This window comes from Phacochoerus africanus, chromosome 6 (genome assembly GCF_016906955.1).
Source record: "Phacochoerus africanus isolate WHEZ1 chromosome 6, ROS_Pafr_v1, whole genome shotgun sequence".
Taxonomy (NCBI): Eukaryota; Metazoa; Chordata; class Mammalia; order Artiodactyla; family Suidae; genus Phacochoerus; species Phacochoerus africanus.
Genome location: NC_062549.1, coordinates 107,134,906 through 107,154,473, shown reverse-complemented (window position 1 = coordinate 107,154,473; position 19,568 = coordinate 107,134,906). Strand labels below are relative to the sequence as shown.

General features: G+C 37.3%; 1 protein-coding gene across 3 annotated transcripts in view; it reads right to left on the bottom strand.

Annotated features, from left to right (window-relative positions):
• PTPN22 (protein tyrosine phosphatase non-receptor type 22) overlaps positions 1–19,568 on the bottom strand; it is a 65,172-nt gene that overhangs the window by 13,349 nt on the left and 32,255 nt on the right. For 2 of the 3 annotated variants that reach the window (XM_047784971.1, XM_047784973.1), the window contains exons 12-18: positions 12,206–12,282; positions 11,240–12,057; positions 8,224–8,307; positions 7,966–8,075; positions 6,021–6,048; positions 1,314–1,397; positions 962–1,077 (exon numbers count right to left, since the gene is read on the bottom strand). In XM_047784971.1, coding sequence (XP_047640927.1) covers positions 962–1,077; positions 1,314–1,397; positions 6,021–6,048; positions 7,966–8,075; positions 8,224–8,307; positions 11,240–12,057; positions 12,206–12,282 — 1,317 coding nt within the window. The remainder of the gene's footprint in view (positions 1–961; positions 1,078–1,313; positions 1,398–6,020; positions 6,049–7,965; positions 8,076–8,223; positions 8,308–11,239; positions 12,058–12,205; positions 12,283–19,568) is intronic. The other variant, XM_047784972.1, reaches the window with a different exon arrangement.

Sequence of the window (19,568 nt, the reverse complement as noted above, 5' to 3'; positions counted from 1 at the left end):
ATTTTCAAGGTTTTTTTTGTTTTTGTTTTTTTGTTTTGTTTTGGTTTGTTTTTTTTGCTTTGTTTTGCCATGCAGAAATTTTGCTTTATTTAGCTGAACTTGTAAATCTCTCTTCCTATGGCTTCTGGATTTTGAGTCATAGTTATAAAGGTCATTCCTACTCCCAGGTTGTAAAATAATCTTTCCAAGTTTTTTTTTTTTTTTTTAGTATTTTGATGGGTTAGTTTTTTGTTTGTTTCTAGTTTTTTAAAATATTTAAATATTTTCTCCATCTAGAATATATCCTGGATATATTCTATTTTTTTTCCCTCTAGGTGGTTTCCAGTTCATCAACAACAACGATGAAAACATCCACCTTTATTCACTATTTGAAAGGCTCCCTTCATCATATACTAAATTCCTATATATATTTGGATCTGGATCTACTTCTGAACTTTTCTTTCTGCTCTGTTGGTAGGAGTTTCTTTTCATACACCAATATCATGCCATTTTAACTACTGAGGCTTCACAGTATTTTAACATCTGGTAAGGCCATCCTCCTTTCATTGCTTTTACTCTTTTTCTGTTTGGCTGTTTACTGGCCTTTTTTTTCCCCGGCTGTGCCTGTGGCATGCAGAAGTTCCCAAGCCAGGGATCAAACCTGTGCCATAGCAGTAACAATGCCAGGTCACACGAGGCCACCAGCAAACTCCTTGGCTATTCTTGTTCTTTTTTTCCTGCATCTGAACTTTAGAATCCGTTTGTCTAGTTTCAGGAGGAAAGAGTTTATCATCTTATTGAGCATGCTTTATGATTTTTTTTTATTTTTAGTTTCCCTCCATTAATTTTGATTGTTGTGAGGTCAACAATCAATATGGTGAAGATACTTAGTCTAATTTTTCATCTTAATGCTGGCAGCCCTGGGGATGCTTTAAATAATGAAAAGCCTCTGGCATGTTTCCATAAACCCCTATCTCTTTACCTTACTCCTTGTGAAACTTTTTCCAGGAGTCTTCAGTGTCTGTTTTGAAGATGTTGAATTTTCCGTGGTATTAGAACAGCTCGTAGAATAAGTCTCTATAGATTTAGCCTGCATACCTTAAAAAAAAAGGGGGAGGTTGTTGCTTTCAGATTGTATATAGGTATATATTCAGTAATTCTTAGCTTGACTTTTTATGCATTATTTTTACAATATATTATGCGTTTTTAAAATGTATTATTTTAATCTTATTTAATCATTCTTTGTACCTTTTCCATCTAGGTCCTACTTTATTGTTCACCTTTTAACAGTCTCATTTTCTATAACTTTTTTGAAAGAGAGCACTGCCACTTACAATCCTCATCAGCAACAATGAAGGACTCTAAGGTTCTTTCTGGCAGTGGAGGTGGTGGAGAAGAAGAACGATCTTGGTATAGATCTATGAAAAGAAGAGAGTATACAACAAAGCAAAAAAAAAATCATCAATGAAAAGTCACAAGTCAAGATCAACTTTTTGGTTTTGTACAACTCTTCCAATTTTTCAATGTTAATCCACAACAACCCCCCGAAAATATTATCTGAACAATGATTTGGAGCCTCAAGAACTCAGTTATCCTAGCTTTTCACTCAATGGTGTTATGCTCCATCACAAACTTGTTGTTCACTTAACGAAAGTATTCTTCCAAAGAAATTGAACCTGAGGAGTTCCCATCGTGGCGCAGTGGTTAACGAATCCGACTAGGAACCATGAGGTTGCGGGTTCAGTCCCTGCCCTTGCTCAGTGGGTTAACGATCTGGCATTGCCGTGAGCTGTGGTGTAGGTTGCAGACGCGGCTCGGATCCCGAGTTGCTATGGCTCTGGCGTAGGCCGGTGGCTACAGCTCCGATTGGACCCCTAGCCTGGGAACCTCCATATGCCGTGGGAGCGGCCCAAGAAATAGCAAAAAGACGAAAAAAAAAAAAAGAAATTGAACCTGAATTTAGTCAAAATCCTAGTTCTTACTACAATTTTACAGAGAATCCTGAAGCTAGAGGAACATGTTAAATAAAACCATGAGGATGCAAACAGCCAAATCCAGAATGTTAGCCTTCTTAAGGACAAAGGGCCCATTATCGCCAACAAGTAAATGACATGATAAATATAAAAAGGACAACTGGGAGTTTCCGATGTGGCGCAGTGGTTAACGAATCCGACTAGGAACCATGAGGTTGTGGGTTCCATCCCTGGCCTTGCTCAGTGGGTTAAGGATCTGGCGTCGCCGTGAGCTGTGATGTAGGTTGCAGACGTGGCTCAGATCCCTCGTTGCTGTGGCTGTGGTGTAGGCTGGTGGCTACGGCTCCAATTTCGACGCCTAGCCTGGGAACCTCCATATGCCGCAGGAGCGACCCAAGAAATGGCAAAAAAGACAAAAAATTTAAAAAAAAATAAAATAAAAAGGAGAACTGTTACAAACTTTAAAAGGGTTAAGAAACATATAAACCAAATACAAAGGGTAGACTTTGTTGGAATCCAGCTTCAAATAAGCAAACTGTGAAAAGGTGTTTGAAACAATTTGAGAAAACTGGACACTTTGGATATTGGATAATACTAAGGAATTATTACTGATTTTATTAGTGTGATTAATGCCATTACGGTAGGTTTAAACTGTGTGTTTGAAATTTTCTACAATAAAGGATTTTAAATAATGGAGCTATTTTCCTACATTGTAAATCCTAAAGACACAAATGGTATTCTATTGACAGAGGCTTCTTTTTTTTCTTTTAGCTTTTTTTAAAAATTATTACTCAAATGAATTTATCACCTCTGTAGTTATATAATAATCATAACAATCCAATTTCTCAGGATTTCCATCCCATAACCCAAGAACATCCCCCCACCCCCCCAAACTGTCTCCTCCGGAGACCATAAGTTTTTCAATGTCTGTGAGTCAACATCTATTCTGCAAAGAAGTTCAGTCCGTCCATTTTTCAAATTCCACATGTCAGTGAAAGCATTTGATGTTGCTATCTCATTGTATGGCTGACTTCACTTAGCATGGTAATTTCTAGGTCCACCCATGTTGCTAAAAATGCTGGTATTTCGTTCATTTTAACGGCTGAGTAATATTCCATTGTGTATATGTACCACATCTTCTTGATCCACTCCTTGACAGAGGCTTCTTATTACACAGTGCCAAGTATGATTATATACTTTACTAATGCCTTTTGAAAATGAATATGTGGTTAACTGCTAGAGTCTTATCTACTTTTGGTCATTGGGCTTTTTTAGGTCTTAGGACTTATCTATAAAGCAAGTTCTCTTGTTTATTCCTTAAATGCTGGGTAATATGCAAAAGTAAACTACAAACATTTCTAACACTTAATACAATAACTGGCAGATAGTAGGCATTTAATAAATACTTGATAACTACTTGCAAGTAGCTTATTATCTTCCGATTTGCTTTTAGGAAATATTATGAAAACGATAACTTTCAGGGAATGATAATCCTGCCAAATACCTTCCTAAAATACCGTTTTCTTAATATTCTCCCAATGAAGACCCTACAGTACTTATTACTGAATTAAATCTAAAATTTTCTGCCTAGTTTGTGTGTGATAAAATACATAATGCCATTAATGACATTTAGTACGTTCACAATTATGGGCCATCATTGCTCTCTGATTCCAAAATATTTTAGTCATCTTGAAAAGAAACTCCACACTCATTTAGCAGTCACTCTCCATTCCTCCCAGATAAGACTGGCAACCACAAATCTGCTCCCTCTATATATGTTTTCCTGTTCTGGATATCTCATCTCCCTAGCTTTTAAGTCCTTCAGAATCTTCCCACATTTTAGCTATCCAAATTTATTTTCCATAGTCCCTAAAAGAGAAGCTCTATTGCAATTAAATTAACCTACTTACCAATTCTCTGTACCCATCGTGCTTATATTTATCTCTTGGTCTCTGCTCCTGGAATTCCCTCTATCTATATTCTTAAATTTATTTCTGCTACTCAGTGAAGCCTTTGCCATCCACTCCAATGCTACCTTCCTTTTTTTCCAAATTCCTGGCAATTATAGTCAGTGCCACATAGACTATCACTTAATGGTTCCAAGTGAGTATTAATTTTGTCTACCCAATTTGAATACATATGTAAGTATTAGGCAGTGCCCTTTCTCATATATCTTGCCCATTCTAACATCACACAAGGCACACAGAACTTGCTTAGGAAATATTTATTTTATAATTACCTAATAACATTTTTTAAAAGAAAAATAACCTAATAAAAGTTATGATAGGTAACATTTAATGAGAGCTTATTATCTGACAACCACTGTCCACTGTGCTAAAAATAAAAGCTTTATATGCATTATCTCAATCCCCACAAAAATCCTCTTAGAAGGAAAATTCTATTATTCTCATTTTACAAATGAGAAAAATCGATAAAGTATATAATTTAACCAAGGCCATACATTTTAATAACTACTGATAGTCTAGGGATTTGAATTAAAGTCTACCTTACTCCAGAGATCATGCTTTTCTTTCTTTTCTTTTTTAAATGGCCGCCCCTGTGGCATATGGAGGTTCCCAGGCCAGAGACTGAATCCAAGCTGCAGTTGTATCAACCCCAGATTCTTTAACCCACTATGCTGGGCTGAGGATGGAGCCCACGCCTCTACAGCAACCCAAACACCTGCAGTCAGATTCTTAATCCACTGTGCCACAGCGGGAACTCCAAAGCCCATGCTTTTTAACCTCCATGTTATACTACCTATGTATTTGAATAATATGTTAATATGAATAAATATGCTAAGGGCAGGCAACTGCTACCTGTTACAGTGTATATAAAGCACCTATCAGTGCTCAATAAATATTTGCTGTTGATGTTGTTATTCAATGTCTAAAATAACAGAAAAGGACTGGAGAAGCAATGGCAAATTAAGTGGGAGTTCCCGTTGTGGCACAGCAGTTAACAAACCTGACTAGTATCCATGAGGACGCAGGTTCACTCCTTGGCCTTGCTCAGTGGGATAAGGATCCAGCGTTGCCGTGAGCTGTGGTGTAGGTCGCAGACACGGCTTGGATCCCATGTTGCTGTGGCTGTGCCGTAGGCTAGCAGCTTCAGTTCTGATTCGACCCCTAGCCTGGGAACCTCCATATACCGTGGGTGTGACCCTAAAAATCCAAAAGAAAAATAAGAAAAGCCCGGAGTTCCCAAAGCGGCTCAGTGGAAACAAATCTGACTAGGAACCATGAAGTTTCGGATTGGATCCCGGGCCTCGATCCGGCATTGCCGTGAGCTGTGGTGTAGGTTGCAGATGCGGCTCGGATCTGGAGTTGCTGTGGCTCTGGTACAGGCAGGTGGCTACAGCTCCGATTAGACCCCTAGCCTGGGAACCTCCTTATGCCGCAGGTACGGCCCTAAAAAGACAGAAGACAAAAAGAAAAAAAGAAAAGAAAAAGAAAAAGAAAAAAGAAAAGACCTAAGTAGCCAGAAATAATTTTTTAGAATCGACAATGATAAAACCAATAAAATGTAACTGCTGCAAAGCTTTAAGAGATTGTATCATTTTTGGTTTTTCTTTAAGGATAATATACCAAGGAGCAGAATTTTAAAATCCTGTCTTCCCCTTACTCCTAACAATACAAACCACTAGCCTAGGAAAACAAGAAATCAATCAATAAACAGTGGAAGCTAGTATGGAAACCATGTAGTAAATTACAATAAACTTAATGAGCCAATGAGCCATTTTTACAGCACAAGTTCCTTGGGGATAAATGTCATCTAAAGCCAAAGGAGAAGTTCCCATTGTGGCGCAGTGGAAACGAATCCGACTAGTATCCATGAGGATGTGGGTTCAATCCCTAGCCTCGCTGCTCAGTGGGTTGAGGACCTGGCGTTGCCGTGAGCTGTGATACAGGTCGCAGACGAGGCTCGGATCCCCCGTTGCTGTGGCTGTGGTGCAGGCCGGCAGCTGTAGTTCCAATCTGAACCCTAGCCTGGAAACTTCTGTATGCCGAAGGTGTGGCCCTAACAAGCAAAAAATAAAATAAAATAAAGCCAAGGGAAATTTTTTACCTGAGTTGGGACTCTGGAGTTTAATACTCTGGAAAGAAAAAAGAAATTCAAAGTGAAAGAAGAATATGTACACAAATTTACACACTCAAAGCACTAAATAGCATTTTTGAAATTATACTTCACATACCAATAGAATAGTTATGAAACATTAACCCTATTTTTCCTGATTTATAAATGTGCTGAACTGTGAAGAATCATCCACTCAGAGTGATTTTTATATATCACAGCAATTGGTCCTAAACTGATCCTTTTTATACTTATTTCCTTCCTATCTAGAACATTTCTCTGAAAATTTAATATGAGGTAAGGCTGCTACAATTGAAGGTATTTCATGCCACTGGAGAAGTAGTGATTGTTCTTTATCTGGGAGTTGTTAAGATAAAAACCATTAGCAATAATAATAACAGTTACTAGTAAATTAAAAGTGTAATTTAAAAGGTAGAGAGTATTTGCCTACCAGCAATGCAATTGCAGGCATATTCAAATATTTTAATTACTTTTCTGATCTCTGAAATTTTAAAATAATTGGTTCATAGAATTACATACAAACACAAATTATTGAAAGTGTAGGTTTCTCTTCTAGAAGCAGGAAACATAATTCCAAAGGTTTATCTTAAATAATATAGACATCTGTCATTTAAAAAAATTACTCTCTGTAATATGTTATCACAGCTAATATGACACAGCTTACCAAATAACCATTATGAACAAGCACCCTACTTATGAAACATTTATACCAGAGCCACAGCAATGCCAGATCTGAGCCACATCTGTGACCTACACCACAGCTCAGGGCAATGCCGGATCCTTAACCCATTGAGCAAGGCCAGAGATTGAACCCACGTCCTCATGGATACTAGTTGGGTTTGTTAACTGCTAAGCCATGACAGGAACTCCATGAAACATTTATTTTTTCCTCAACTGTCCTTCAGGAATAAGGTCAAATGTTTGTTTTCTCTTTTACTAAGTCTTCCTTGATCACTTCCAATCCGAAGGGATCTCTCACACTTTCAAAGCTCTTATCTTTCATGTGGCACTGATCATAGATGCCTTGTTATAATAAATACAACAATAAAGACTTGTGTACGCAGGCTATATCTCCGCTGCTAAACTATAAGTTTCTTAAAGGGAATAATTGTGTCTTATACATCTGTTTATCCCCCACATCCTCTAGCACATTTTAAAATTTTTTTAATTTTAATTTTTTATTGACATATAGTTGATTTATAATGTTGCATTAATTTCTGCTGTACAGCAAAGTGATCCAGTTACACATATATATTCATTCTTTTTATATTAACTTTAATATAAAAATTTTACTGTAACTGATTTACAAAGTTCTACCAATTTCTGCTGTACAGCAAAGTGACCCAGTTATACATTTATGCACATTCTCTTTCTCACATTACCCTCCATCCTGTTCTATCACAAGTGATTGGATATAGTTCCTTGTGTATATTCTTCTCCATTATGGTTTATCTCAGTATATCACATAAATTCCCTGTTATGCAGGAGGACCCTGCTGTTTAGCACATTGTTTTATAAGTAGTATCTGTTTAAGTATCTGCTTAACATTTTTTTTTTTTTTTGGTCTTTTTGTCTTTTCTAGGGCCACTCCCATGGCATATGGAGGTTCCCAGGCTAGGAGTCTAGCCGGAGCTGTAGCCACCAGCCTACACCAGAGCCACGGGAGCACTGGATCCAAGCCGCATCTGCAACCTACACCACAGCTCACGGCAATGCCAGATCCTTAACCCACGGCAAGGCCAGGGATCGAACCCACAACCTCATGGTTCCTAGTCGGATTCATTAACCACTTCGCCATGACGGGAACTCCTGCTTAACATTTATTAAGTGTTAAAAATATAAGAACTAGGACTATAGTCTGTTGAATTCAGGGAGCAGAGTCAGAAAAGTTATTGACCTTGTTTAATCTAAACCTTACCAGGTTATCAGAATTCTTAGATTCAGATGTTCCACTACATTCTAGTGATGCTCCAGTTTTTACCTTCACAGTGGAAGATACAGATTTGGGACCACTAAGTGGTAATTCTCCTAGGAAAAAAAGTAAATATGGTTCAATTCTTAGGAGTGTTGTAATTTTAGAGAGCAAGGGTTTCTCAGCAAAAGCACACAGAGCATTGAAAGGGGCTGAGAAGTAATCTAATTAATCCACTGTTGCACTTAACTAAACTGTACTCACCAGCTTCCTCGACCACAATAAAAGACTCGGGTGTCCGTTCAGGAAGTGGAGGGGGAATTTCATCATCTATTCTTGGAGAATTTGCTGTCCAAAATGTCAGAAACATAATCACAAATTTTGAAAATTTTATATTCTTTTATCTTTAGTAGGGGAGGGGGGGGGCACAACCACAGCATGCAGAAGTTCTCAGGCCAGTTCATGCCACAGGAGTGACCCTAGCCACAGCAGTAAAAATGCCAGGCCTTGGGAGTTCCTGTCGTGGCACAGTGGTTAACGAATCCGACTAGGAACCATGAGGTTTCAGGTTCGATCCCTGACCTTGCTCAGTGGGTTAAGGATCCAGGCGTTGCCATGAACTGTGGTGTAGGTTGCAGACTCGGCTTGGATCCCGCGTTGCTGTGGCTCTGGCGTAGGCCGGTGGCTACAGCTCAGATTAGACCCCTAGCCTGGGAACCTCCATATGCCACAGGTGCAGCTCAAGAAAAAGGCAAAAAGCCAAAAGAAAAAAAAAATTTTTTTTTTAAATTGCCAGATCCTTAACCCACTAGACCACTAGGAAATTCAAAAAAATTTATATTCTAATCTTGATAGAAATTATATCAAATATCACTAAAATGTTTAAGTTGTTTGGGCTTTTCTGTTTTTTGTTTTTGCTTTTTAGGGCTGCACCTGCCACATATGGAGGTTCCCAGCCTAGGGGTCTAATCGGAGCCGTAGCTGCTGGCCTATGCCACAGCTCACAGCAACACCAGATCCTTAACCCATTGAGCAAGGCCAGGTTTTGAACCTGCAACCTCATGGTTCCTAGTCGGAGTCATTAACCACTGAGCCATGATGGGAACTCCTAAGCTGGTATCTGTTAACTCAAGGAAAAGGTAAAATAAATTCTCTTATCCTAAGTTGGAAACTTAAGAGGTTTTTGATTCTTCTTCAAAATTCATTGTTTCTTTTAAAGCCCAAAGGTATTTTGATCAAGTCATTGAGCATCAGTTAATATAATGTAAAATGTTACATCAATTTAGGAAGCTTTGGATGGTTTTCTGCATAACTCTTGCCTTTTGTTTTACATAGAATATACAATACAGAATCAAAAAGCCCACTGACATGCCAGATTCAATTATAGACTAAAATCATACAGATTTTAGTATTTCTTCTTCAAACTTATAGAATAAAGAATGGAAGTATTTTTCCTTTTTACAAAGCAATAGTATGACGGAGTTTTCTATATTTCTATAGAAATATTCACAATTTGTATAGAAAAATTTAAATGTTATTATAAGCTACCACCAGATGGCACACATGTCAGTGTTGCTACAATCCTTGATGCTAAGGATTCATTTTCTAATGTTGATGCTCTGAGTTTAAGGTATTACGAGTATCCAGAAAAATTAAATTTCTTTATAAAACAACATCAAAGTATATAAATAATCAAAGAAGGAACTAGATCCATATAAAATATTCTTATAGAAGGAGTTCCCGCTGTGGCACAACAGGATCAGAGGTGTCTTGGGAGTGCTGGGATGGCATGTCAAGCAGTTTTGATCCCTGGCCCCAGCACAGTGGGTTAAGGATCCAGTGTTGTCACAGCTGTGGCTTAGGTCACAACTTGCGGCTTGGATGCCATCCCTGGTCTGGGAACTCCATATGCCACAGGCCAGCTGAAAAAATATAAAGCTATGCATCTACACATCTATTGAGAAACTGTACAATAAATAATGTTACAGAGAAAAGGCTTTCTCTGCTTCCTATCAGGGGAATGTTCTTTATCATTTTCTGATGATCTACCTACAAGAGTTAAACTTACTTTTTGCTTTCCTTCATCTTCTCCACATCAAACTGTTATAATTATCTAACAGAATGTATAGTTGTACTTTCAAACCACTCAGTAAAATGAAACAATATGTACAATATGAAAAAATCCAGAATTACAAAAGAGGGAGTTCTGGTCATGGCTCAGCCATTAATGAATACAACTAGTATACACGAGGATGTGGGGTTGATCCCTGGCCTCGATCAGTGGATTAAGGATCCTGTGTTGCCGTGAGCTGTGGTGTAGGTCTCAGATCTGTCGTGGCTGTGGCTGTGGTGTAGGCCGGCAGCAACAGCTCCGATTAGACCCCTAGCCTGGGAACTTCCATATGCTGTGGGTGCGGCCCTAGAAAAGAGAAAAGAAGAAAAAAAAAAAAGGCTTATGTAAGATTAAAATCCCATACAGAATACTGAACACATATCCTTGATTATGAAGTTATTACAAAAGGACCAGAGGAAATCAGATTCTCATCTTCCAACTCCTACAGGAAGAGAATTCAATTCTTAGCAATCTATTCAATTTAGTATAGCCACACGATTCTCCAACAAAAATTCTTAGTGACCATGTGGTGCTGTTGATAAAAATCTTCTCTGATGTTCTTCTGGAAGTTTCTTCTGCATGCTAGGGATAAACTGTGGATTTTGACAGATACTTCTAGGACCGAGGTTTGCTGCGTTTAGAAGCACTCCTGCTGGCATAGGTCTTATACCAGATCTGACTGCCTCCACGGCTGCTTGTTACATGGAATACTACATATTTGTTATTGTTATGTTCAACTTATCATCAACATACTCATGGAATTTATTTCTTTCAAGAGGTCAAAAAGAAGGAGTTCCCGTGGGTGGCGCAGTAAACACGAATCCAACTAGGAATCATGAGGTTGCAGGTTCGATCCTTGTCCTCAATCAGTGGGTCAAGCATCAGGCATTGCCGTGAGTTGTGGTGTAGGTCGAAGACATGACTCAGATCCAGCGTTGCTGTGGCTGTGGTGTAGGTTGGCAGCTGTAGCTCCGATTCAACCCCTAGTCTGGGAACCTCCACATGCCTTGGGTGCAGCCCTAAAAATCAAAAAACAAACAAACAAACAAACAAGGACAAAAAGAAGAAGGAAGCAGAGAAGGACAAGGGGGAGGATGAGCTGAAACCAAATCTTATAGAAATGAGGTCAAATCTAAGATGCCACACAAACTTTATAAAATAACTTACCTATTACTGCTGTCTCTTGGTTCAGGGGCATGGGAAAATTGGTTGGAGGATTCAGTGCTAAAGAATCATGTGAACTGTTATAAGGAAGGAAAGTTGTCGAGGATTTTGGCAGAGAAGAACAAGGTAGAATAGTTTCATCTTGCTTTTCAGGTAAATCAAGAGACATCTTAGAACCAGCACTGCTTGGGGACAAGGATGAAAAATTAGAATCTTCTACTAAAGACATGTAAGAATGTACATTCAATGCACCAGAGTCACACTGCTTGGCCTCAGAGACATTACACACTTGATGCTTGGAGTCGTATGGCAGCGAATAATTCAGTTCCGCTGAAGAAACATGCTTCATTTTTTGAGCCTGCTCAACACAAGAATTGTGTGCTTGAGATTCCAAATAGAAATTTTCCTTGATGTTGAATTTTCTGGTGTCTCTCTCTTGTATCAATTCAAAGGGAGTTGATTTGGTCCGCATTATTGGTTCCTTTAAATTAGAATATCTTCCAGCTGCATTAACTGGTTTAGAGTTAGGACATGCTCCAAACAAAATGGAGCTCAAGTCCAAACTCTGATGCTTCTGAAGAGGCTCCCCAACTATTGGAAATGCCTTAGTCTCCCATTTCATGGTTGTGTCAGCATTTTTGTTACAACCACAATTCAGCTCCAAAAATTCTAAAGAACTGCTCTGTTTAGCAGGGTGCATAACTAGCCCTTCCTTTTCACTTATTTCAGAAGTCCTGAAGTCAAAGGAAGAAGCTTCTGCACTTTTCACCCTTATCCTTCTTTTGCTCTGTTGGTCCATCACTTTTGCTTCTTGTATGCTGCTGAAACAAAAAGAAAGTACTGATGATACCATATCCCCAAAGGGCCTCTTCTCATATCCTCTTCTCAGCATCACAAAGAAGCTAGAAGCATGAGATGTACCTCTCAGACCCAATTAGAGAACATTTAGATGTATAAAATTATACTCACCTTTTTGGTAAATTAGGAGAATAAAAGCCTGCTTCTAGATTGGGATTTTGCTGAGAATCTGAATACTTTGCTGAAATCTTCAAGAGAAGTGAGAGATTGTTTTTTAGTGAAACACTGTCAATAAGAGATTTTAACAATCATAAAGCTGAGAAGGTATTTTTCAGAAAATATAACAATTTAAAACAATTAATAAAAGACTCAGATGAGTTTCCAGGGTTTTTTTGTTTTTTGTTTTTTGTTTTTTACTGCCCTGTGGCGTATGGAATTCCTGGGCCAGGGGTCAGATCCAAGACACATTTGCAACCTATAGTACAGCTGTGGCGACACTGGACCCTGTAACCCACTGCAGTGGGCTGGGAATTGAACCTGCATCCTGGCACTGCAGAGACACCGCCAATCCCAATGCACTACAGCAAAAACTCTGAGTTCCCCAAATACTGAGCCCAGCAAGGACTTGTTCACATACTGAGATCAAAGGATCAGAACGAAATTAGGGAGGATTTACTTATAGTATCATCTTTTCATTCGCAGGAGTGTTAAAGTGTAAAATACTTTATTTAAAATATAACTTCATTCTCTGGAATACTTTTACTTCCAGAAATTTCATCATTCCAACCCTTTATAAGTCCTCTTACTTATCTTGTTCTACCCTTTTCTTCTTTACTATGCTCTAGCTATACTGATTTTCTTGCCATTCCTTAAAACATATCAAACTCATCTCCAATTCAAGGCTTCTACTTTTACTACCCACTCTGATTGAAATACTTTTGCTCTATGTTTTGTATGGCTGGCTCCTTCTAAGTAACTATTCTCTACTTAAAACCACCTACATAAGGAAACCGTCTCTGACCACACAACCTAAAATCACATTCCCACACACTTGCCCACTCTCGATATTTATTTTCTTCATAGAAATGATCACATTATGAAGTCTGTTACTGTAGCTCATAGAATCCAAGGCATCATCAACTGTAAAATATATCCTGCCTTTGGGGATGTTTAAATATTTTTTTAAGTTAGTAATTATAAGATTCTACCTATAATGGGTTTAATTGTGACTCTCAAAAAGATGTTGAAATCTAACCCCTGATATCTGTGAATATGAAGTTATTTGGAAACAGGGTCTTTGAAGATGAGATTAATGAAGATGAGGTCATATTGGATTAGGGTGAGCCCTAATGCAATGACTTATGTCCTTCCAAGGAGGAAAAACAGAGGCTCAGAGACAAACAGGGAGAATGTAGTGTGATGATGCAGGAAGAGACTAAAGTAATGTATCTGCAAGCAAAAGAACATCAAAGATTGCTGGCAAGGAGTTCGTTCTGGCTCAGTGGTTAACAAACCGACTAGGATCCATGAGGATGTGGGTTTGATCCTTAGGCTCACTCAGTGGATTAAGGATCTGACATTGCTGTGAGCTATGGTGTAGGCTGCAGATGTGGCTCGGATCCTGAGTTGCTGTGGCTGTGGCTGTGGCCAGCAGCTGTAGCTCTGATTGGACCCTTAGCCTGTGAACTTCCATATGCCATGGCTTGGCCCTAAAAGGCAAAAAAAAAAAAAAAAAAAAAAAGATTATTTCCCTAGAGCTATGCATGATGAACTGTGAGAAAATTAATTTGTCATTTTAAACCCTCCTCAGTTTGTCATACTTGTAACAGCAGGCCTAGTAAACTGATACAGAGACTTTAATACCCCACTTTCAATAATGAATAGAAAAATCAGAAGATCAATAAGTAAAGAGAGGAAAGACATGAATAAACATGTAAACCAATTAGAATAAACACTTATAGAACATTCCACCAAACAACACAAATGTTCTTCTCAAACATATATGGAACAATCTCCAGGATGGACCATATGTTAGGCCACAAAACAAGTTGTAATAAATTTTTGAAGGATAGAAATCATATAATATATCTTTTCCAATCACTAGAAGGAATAACAGAAGGAAAACTGAAACATTCACAATTACGTGTTAATTAAACACTCTTAAACAATGAATAGGCCGAAGAACAATTTATAACAGAAATTAGAAATACTTAGAAACTAATGGAAATATATCACACCAAAATTCATGGGATATAGTGAAAGCTGTGCTCAGAAGTAAATGTATAGCTGCAAATGCCTATATCGAAAAAGAAGATCTCAAATCAATAATTTAACTTTATCCCTTAAGGAATTAAAAAAAGAGCAAACTAAACCCAAAGCCAGCAGAAGGAAGGAAATGCTAAAGATTAAAGCATAGGAGTTCCCTGGTGGCTTAGCACATTAAGGATCCTGCATTGTCACTGCTTACTGCCAAGGGGCAGATTTGGTTCCCGGCCTAGGAACTTTTCTATGGTGTAGATGCAGCCAATAAAAACAATAATAATAATAATAATAATAAATTAGAACAGAGATAACTGAAATAGAGACAAAGAAAACAATGGAGAAAATCAACAAAACCAAAATTTGATCCTTTGCAGGGATCAGTAAAATTCATAAAACCTTTATCTAAGTTGACCAAAGAAATAAGAAAGACAAAAATTGCTAAAATCTCAAATTACAGAAGTAGAAGTATATAACCTAGGTTAAACAGACAAATTCCTAGAAACATGTGATCAGCCAAAACTGATTCAAGAAGAAATGGATCTACAACTATTAGACTGAATCAGAATTCAAATGTTTTCCCAAGAAAGGAGGCCTTAACCTAGATTAAATGGACAAATTCCTAGAAATATGTGATCAGCCAAAACTGATTCAGGAAGAAATGGACTTACAACTAGTAAGTAGACTGAATCAGTAATCAAATGTTTTCCCAAGAAAGGAGGGCTTGGGACCAGATGGCTTCATTGGTGAGTTCTAGCAAACATTTAATAAAGAATTAATACTAATCCTGCATAAACTCTTCTTAAAAATTGAATAGGCGGGAATACCAAGTCATTCATTCTATGAGGCCAGCATTTTCCTGTTACCAAAGCTAGACAAAGACTGTACAAGAAAAAGAAAACTACAAACAAATATTCTTTATGAATATTGATGCAGATGTCCTCAATAAAATACTAGTAAACTCTATTTAACATACTAAAAGGATTATACACCAGGACCAAGTGGAATTTAGTCCCACAATGCAAGAATGATTCAGCATACAAAAATCATTCAATGGAAGACATCACAGTAATAAAATTAAGGGGAAGAAACCCACATGAACATATCGATTGATGCAGAAAAAAATTTTTGACAAATTCATGATAAAAGCACTAAATAAACTGGGAATGTAAGGGAACTTTCTCAACATGATAAGGGCCATATATGAAAAACCCATAACAAATATCATACTCAATGGTGAAAGACCAAAAGCTTTTCTCCTAAGATGAAGAATAAGACAAGGATGCCAAATTTTGACACTTCTAGTCAACATAATACTGGAAGTTCTAAGCCTGAGAAATCAGTTAAGAAAAAACAAATAAAGGGCATCAAATTGGGAAAGGAGGAAATAAAATTATCTTCATTTGCAGATGACATGATTTGATATGTTGAAAGATTATACAAACAATAGTAGAGCTTGTAAATTAATACAGAAAAATTGCAGAATATTAAACCAACACACAGAGACAAGTTGCATTTCTATACATTATCAATAAACAATCTGAGAAGAAAATTAAGACAATTCTATTTATATTAGCATCAATATATATATATTTTATAACATATATATTATATATATATAATAAGGAATAAATTTAACCAAGGAAGTGAAAGACTTATATACTGAAAACTGTAAAACATTGCTTACAAATTAAATGAAACAAATAAATGAAGAGATATTCCATGTTCATGAAGTGGAAGACATAATATGTTACAGTAATGATATTTTCCAAAGTGACCTATAGATTCAATGCAATTCCTATCAAAATCTCAATGGTGCTTTTGCAAAAAAAGAAAACTTCATCTTAAAATTCATGCAGAATCTCAAGGGACCATGAATAGCCAAAACAATCTTGAAAAAGAAGAGCAAACTTGGAGAACACACGCATTCTTATTTCAGAAGGTCCTACAAAGCTACAATAATAAAATAGTATAGTACTGGCATAGGACAGCCATATAGACCAATAAAATAAAACAGAGATCCTAAAAATAAACTCAAATATGTGAGCACTTGATTTTCAATGAGACTGCCAAGAGCATTCAATGGAGAAAAGACAGTCTTTTCAACAAATGGTGCTGGGAAAACTGGGCATACACATGTAAATGAATGAAGTAGGATCCTTACCTTAGAGTATATACAAAAATTAACTCAAAAAGCATCAAATACCTAAATATAAGAGCTAAAACTAAAACTCTTAGAAGAAAACACAAAGCTTCATGATACTGGATTTGGCAACAATTTCCTGGATGTGACACCAAAAGCACCAGCAATAAAAGAAAAAATAGACAAATTGGATTTTATGAAAATTAAAAACTTTCATACATCAAAGTGCCCAATCAAAAGGATTAAAGGGAAATACACAGAAAAGGAGACAACATTTTCAAACCACATATCTAATAAGAGATTAGTTTCCAAAATATAGGGTGAAATTTTAAAACTCAACAACAACCAACTCAAAAATGGGCACAAGTCTTAAATAGATATTTTTCCAAAAATGATATACAAACGGCTGATGAGCATGTGAAAATATGCTTACCATCACTAATTAGGAAAATGCAAAAGAGGACCACAATCAACTATTACTTTACACCCATCAGGGTGGCTACTATCTAAAAACAAACAAAAACAGAGCATAACAAGCACTGGTGAAATACCTAGAGTAGTCAAGTTCACAGACAAAGAAGGTAGAATGGTGGTTACTAAGGGCTGGGGATAGGGAGGACTGGGGAGTTACTGTTTAATGGGCATAAAGCTTCAGTTTTGCAGGATGAAAGGAGTTCTGGAAATGGATAGTGGCAATGGTTGTACAATAACACATATATACATAGCATTACTAAACTATACACATAAAATTGGTTAGGGTTGTAATTTTTATGTACGTGCTACCACAATAAAAATATTGGAGGAAAAAAAAAGAGCAAAGGACTTCAGATAGACATTTGTCCAAAGAAGATACACAAATGGCACATAAAAAGATGTTCAACATCACTAATCATTAGAGAAATGCAAACCAAGGTCATGAGATACCACTTCACAAATGCAAATCAATATCCATTAGGATGGCTGTTATCCACAAAAAATCAAAAAACAAACAAAGAAAATAGGTATTTTTTGTTACCAAGTATTAATAAGAATGTGGAGAAACTGAAACCTTTGTGCATTGCTGGTACAGATGTAAAATTTTGCAGCCACTGTGAAAATCAGTATAGCAATACCTTAAAAGATTGAACATAGGATTACTACATAATCCAGCAATTCTACTTCTGTGTATATACCCGTAAGAATTTACGGGAGGGACTTGAACAAATATTTGTACACCATTTTTTTTTCTTTCTATCTTTTGTGTTTTCAGTGCTGCATCCACGGCATATGGAGGTACCCAGGCTGGGGGTTGAATTGGAGCTGTACCTGCCAGCCTATGCCACAGCCACAGCAATGCAGGATCCGAGCCACATCTGTGACCTACACCACAGCTCATAGCAATGACAGATCCTTAACCCACTGAGTGAGACCAGGGATCCAACCCACGTTCTCATGGATACTAGCAGGATTTGCTAACCACTGAGCCACAATGGGAACTCCTGTACACCAGTTTTTATAGAAGCATTATTCACAATAGCCAAAAGGTGGAAACAAAACAGTGTCCATCAACAGATGAATGAATAAACAAAATGTGGTATTACACACAATGGAATATTATATAGCCACAAAAAGGAGTGAAATTCCAATGCAAGTTACAAAATGGATGAAACTTGAAAACATACCACCTGAAATAAGCCAGATAAAAAGAATAAATATATGACTCCACTTTATTATGTACCTAAAATAGGCAAATTCAGAGAGACATAATTGAACCTATTAGGAGTTGGTGTACGGGGGAATGGAAAGTTTCGTTTAGAATGATGAAAATGTTCTAGAAATAACTAGGAGAGACTGGTCACATACATTGTGAAGGTACTTACTGCCACTGCACTGCACATTTCAAAATGGTTAATTTAAATGGTCATTTTTTCCCATTGTGGTAAAATAATATGTTTTACCACAATAAAAATTATTCATGGAAAATTGTCTCCTCTTCTGTTTTCTGGTACAGATTGTATAAAAAAATTTTTTTTCTTTATGGCCACTCCCACAGCATATGGAAGTTCCCAGGCTAGGGGTCTAACTGGAGCTGCAGCTGCCTGCCTACGCCACAGCCACAGCACTGCCAGATCCGAGCCTCATCTGCAAACTACACCCCAGGGGTCAGGGATTGAACCCATGTCCTCAGGGTATGGGTCAGGTTCATTACTGCTGTGCCACAATGGGAACTCCCAGATTGTGCAAAATTGATGTTAATTCTTCCTTAAACATTTGGTAGAATTCTGAAGTGAAACTATGTGGGCCTGGAGATTTCTTTTTTGGAAATTTTTAAATTAAAAATTCAGTTTCTTTTATCATTATGGGGCTATTCAAATTATTTCATGTTGAGTTAAGCAGTGGTAGCTTGTTTTTTGAGAAAGTAATCCATTTTGCCTAAGTGGTAAAATATATGTATATTGAGTTGTTCATACTATATTCCTTTATTATCATTTTGATATCTGTGAAGTCTGTAAAGATATCCCCTTTTTCATTCCTGATATTGGTAATTTTTATTTTTTATCTCCCCCCCTTTTATCATTCTTCCTAGAAGTTTGCCAATTTTATTTTATTTCAAAGAACCATATCTTGGCATTACTCTCATGGCTCAGTAGAAACAAACCTGACTAGTATCCATGAGGATGCAGTTTCGATCCTTGGCCTTGTTCAGTGGGTTCAAGATCCAGCGTTGCTGTGAGCTATGGTGTAGGTCACAGACGAGGCTCAGATCCTGTGCTGCTGTGGCTGTGGTGTAGGCTGGCGGCTATAGCTCTGTTTCAATCCCTAGCTTGGGAACTTCCATGTGCCACAGGTGTGGCACTAAAAAGACAAAAAAAAAAAAAAAAAAAAGACCAGATTTTTGGTTCACTGATTTTTCTCTTTTGTCTTCCTATTTTCAAACTGATTCATACTCTTTACTATCTCCTTTCTTTTGTGTTCCTTGGGTTTATTTTGTTCTTTTTCCCCCTAGATTTGTAAAGTGGGAACTCACATTATTGATTTGAGACCCTTACTGTTTTCTAATGTATGCATTTAGGATGCCATAAACTTCCTTCTCAGCACTACTAGAGCTCTGTCCAACAAATTTTGATATGTATTCATTTTTATTCTGTTCAA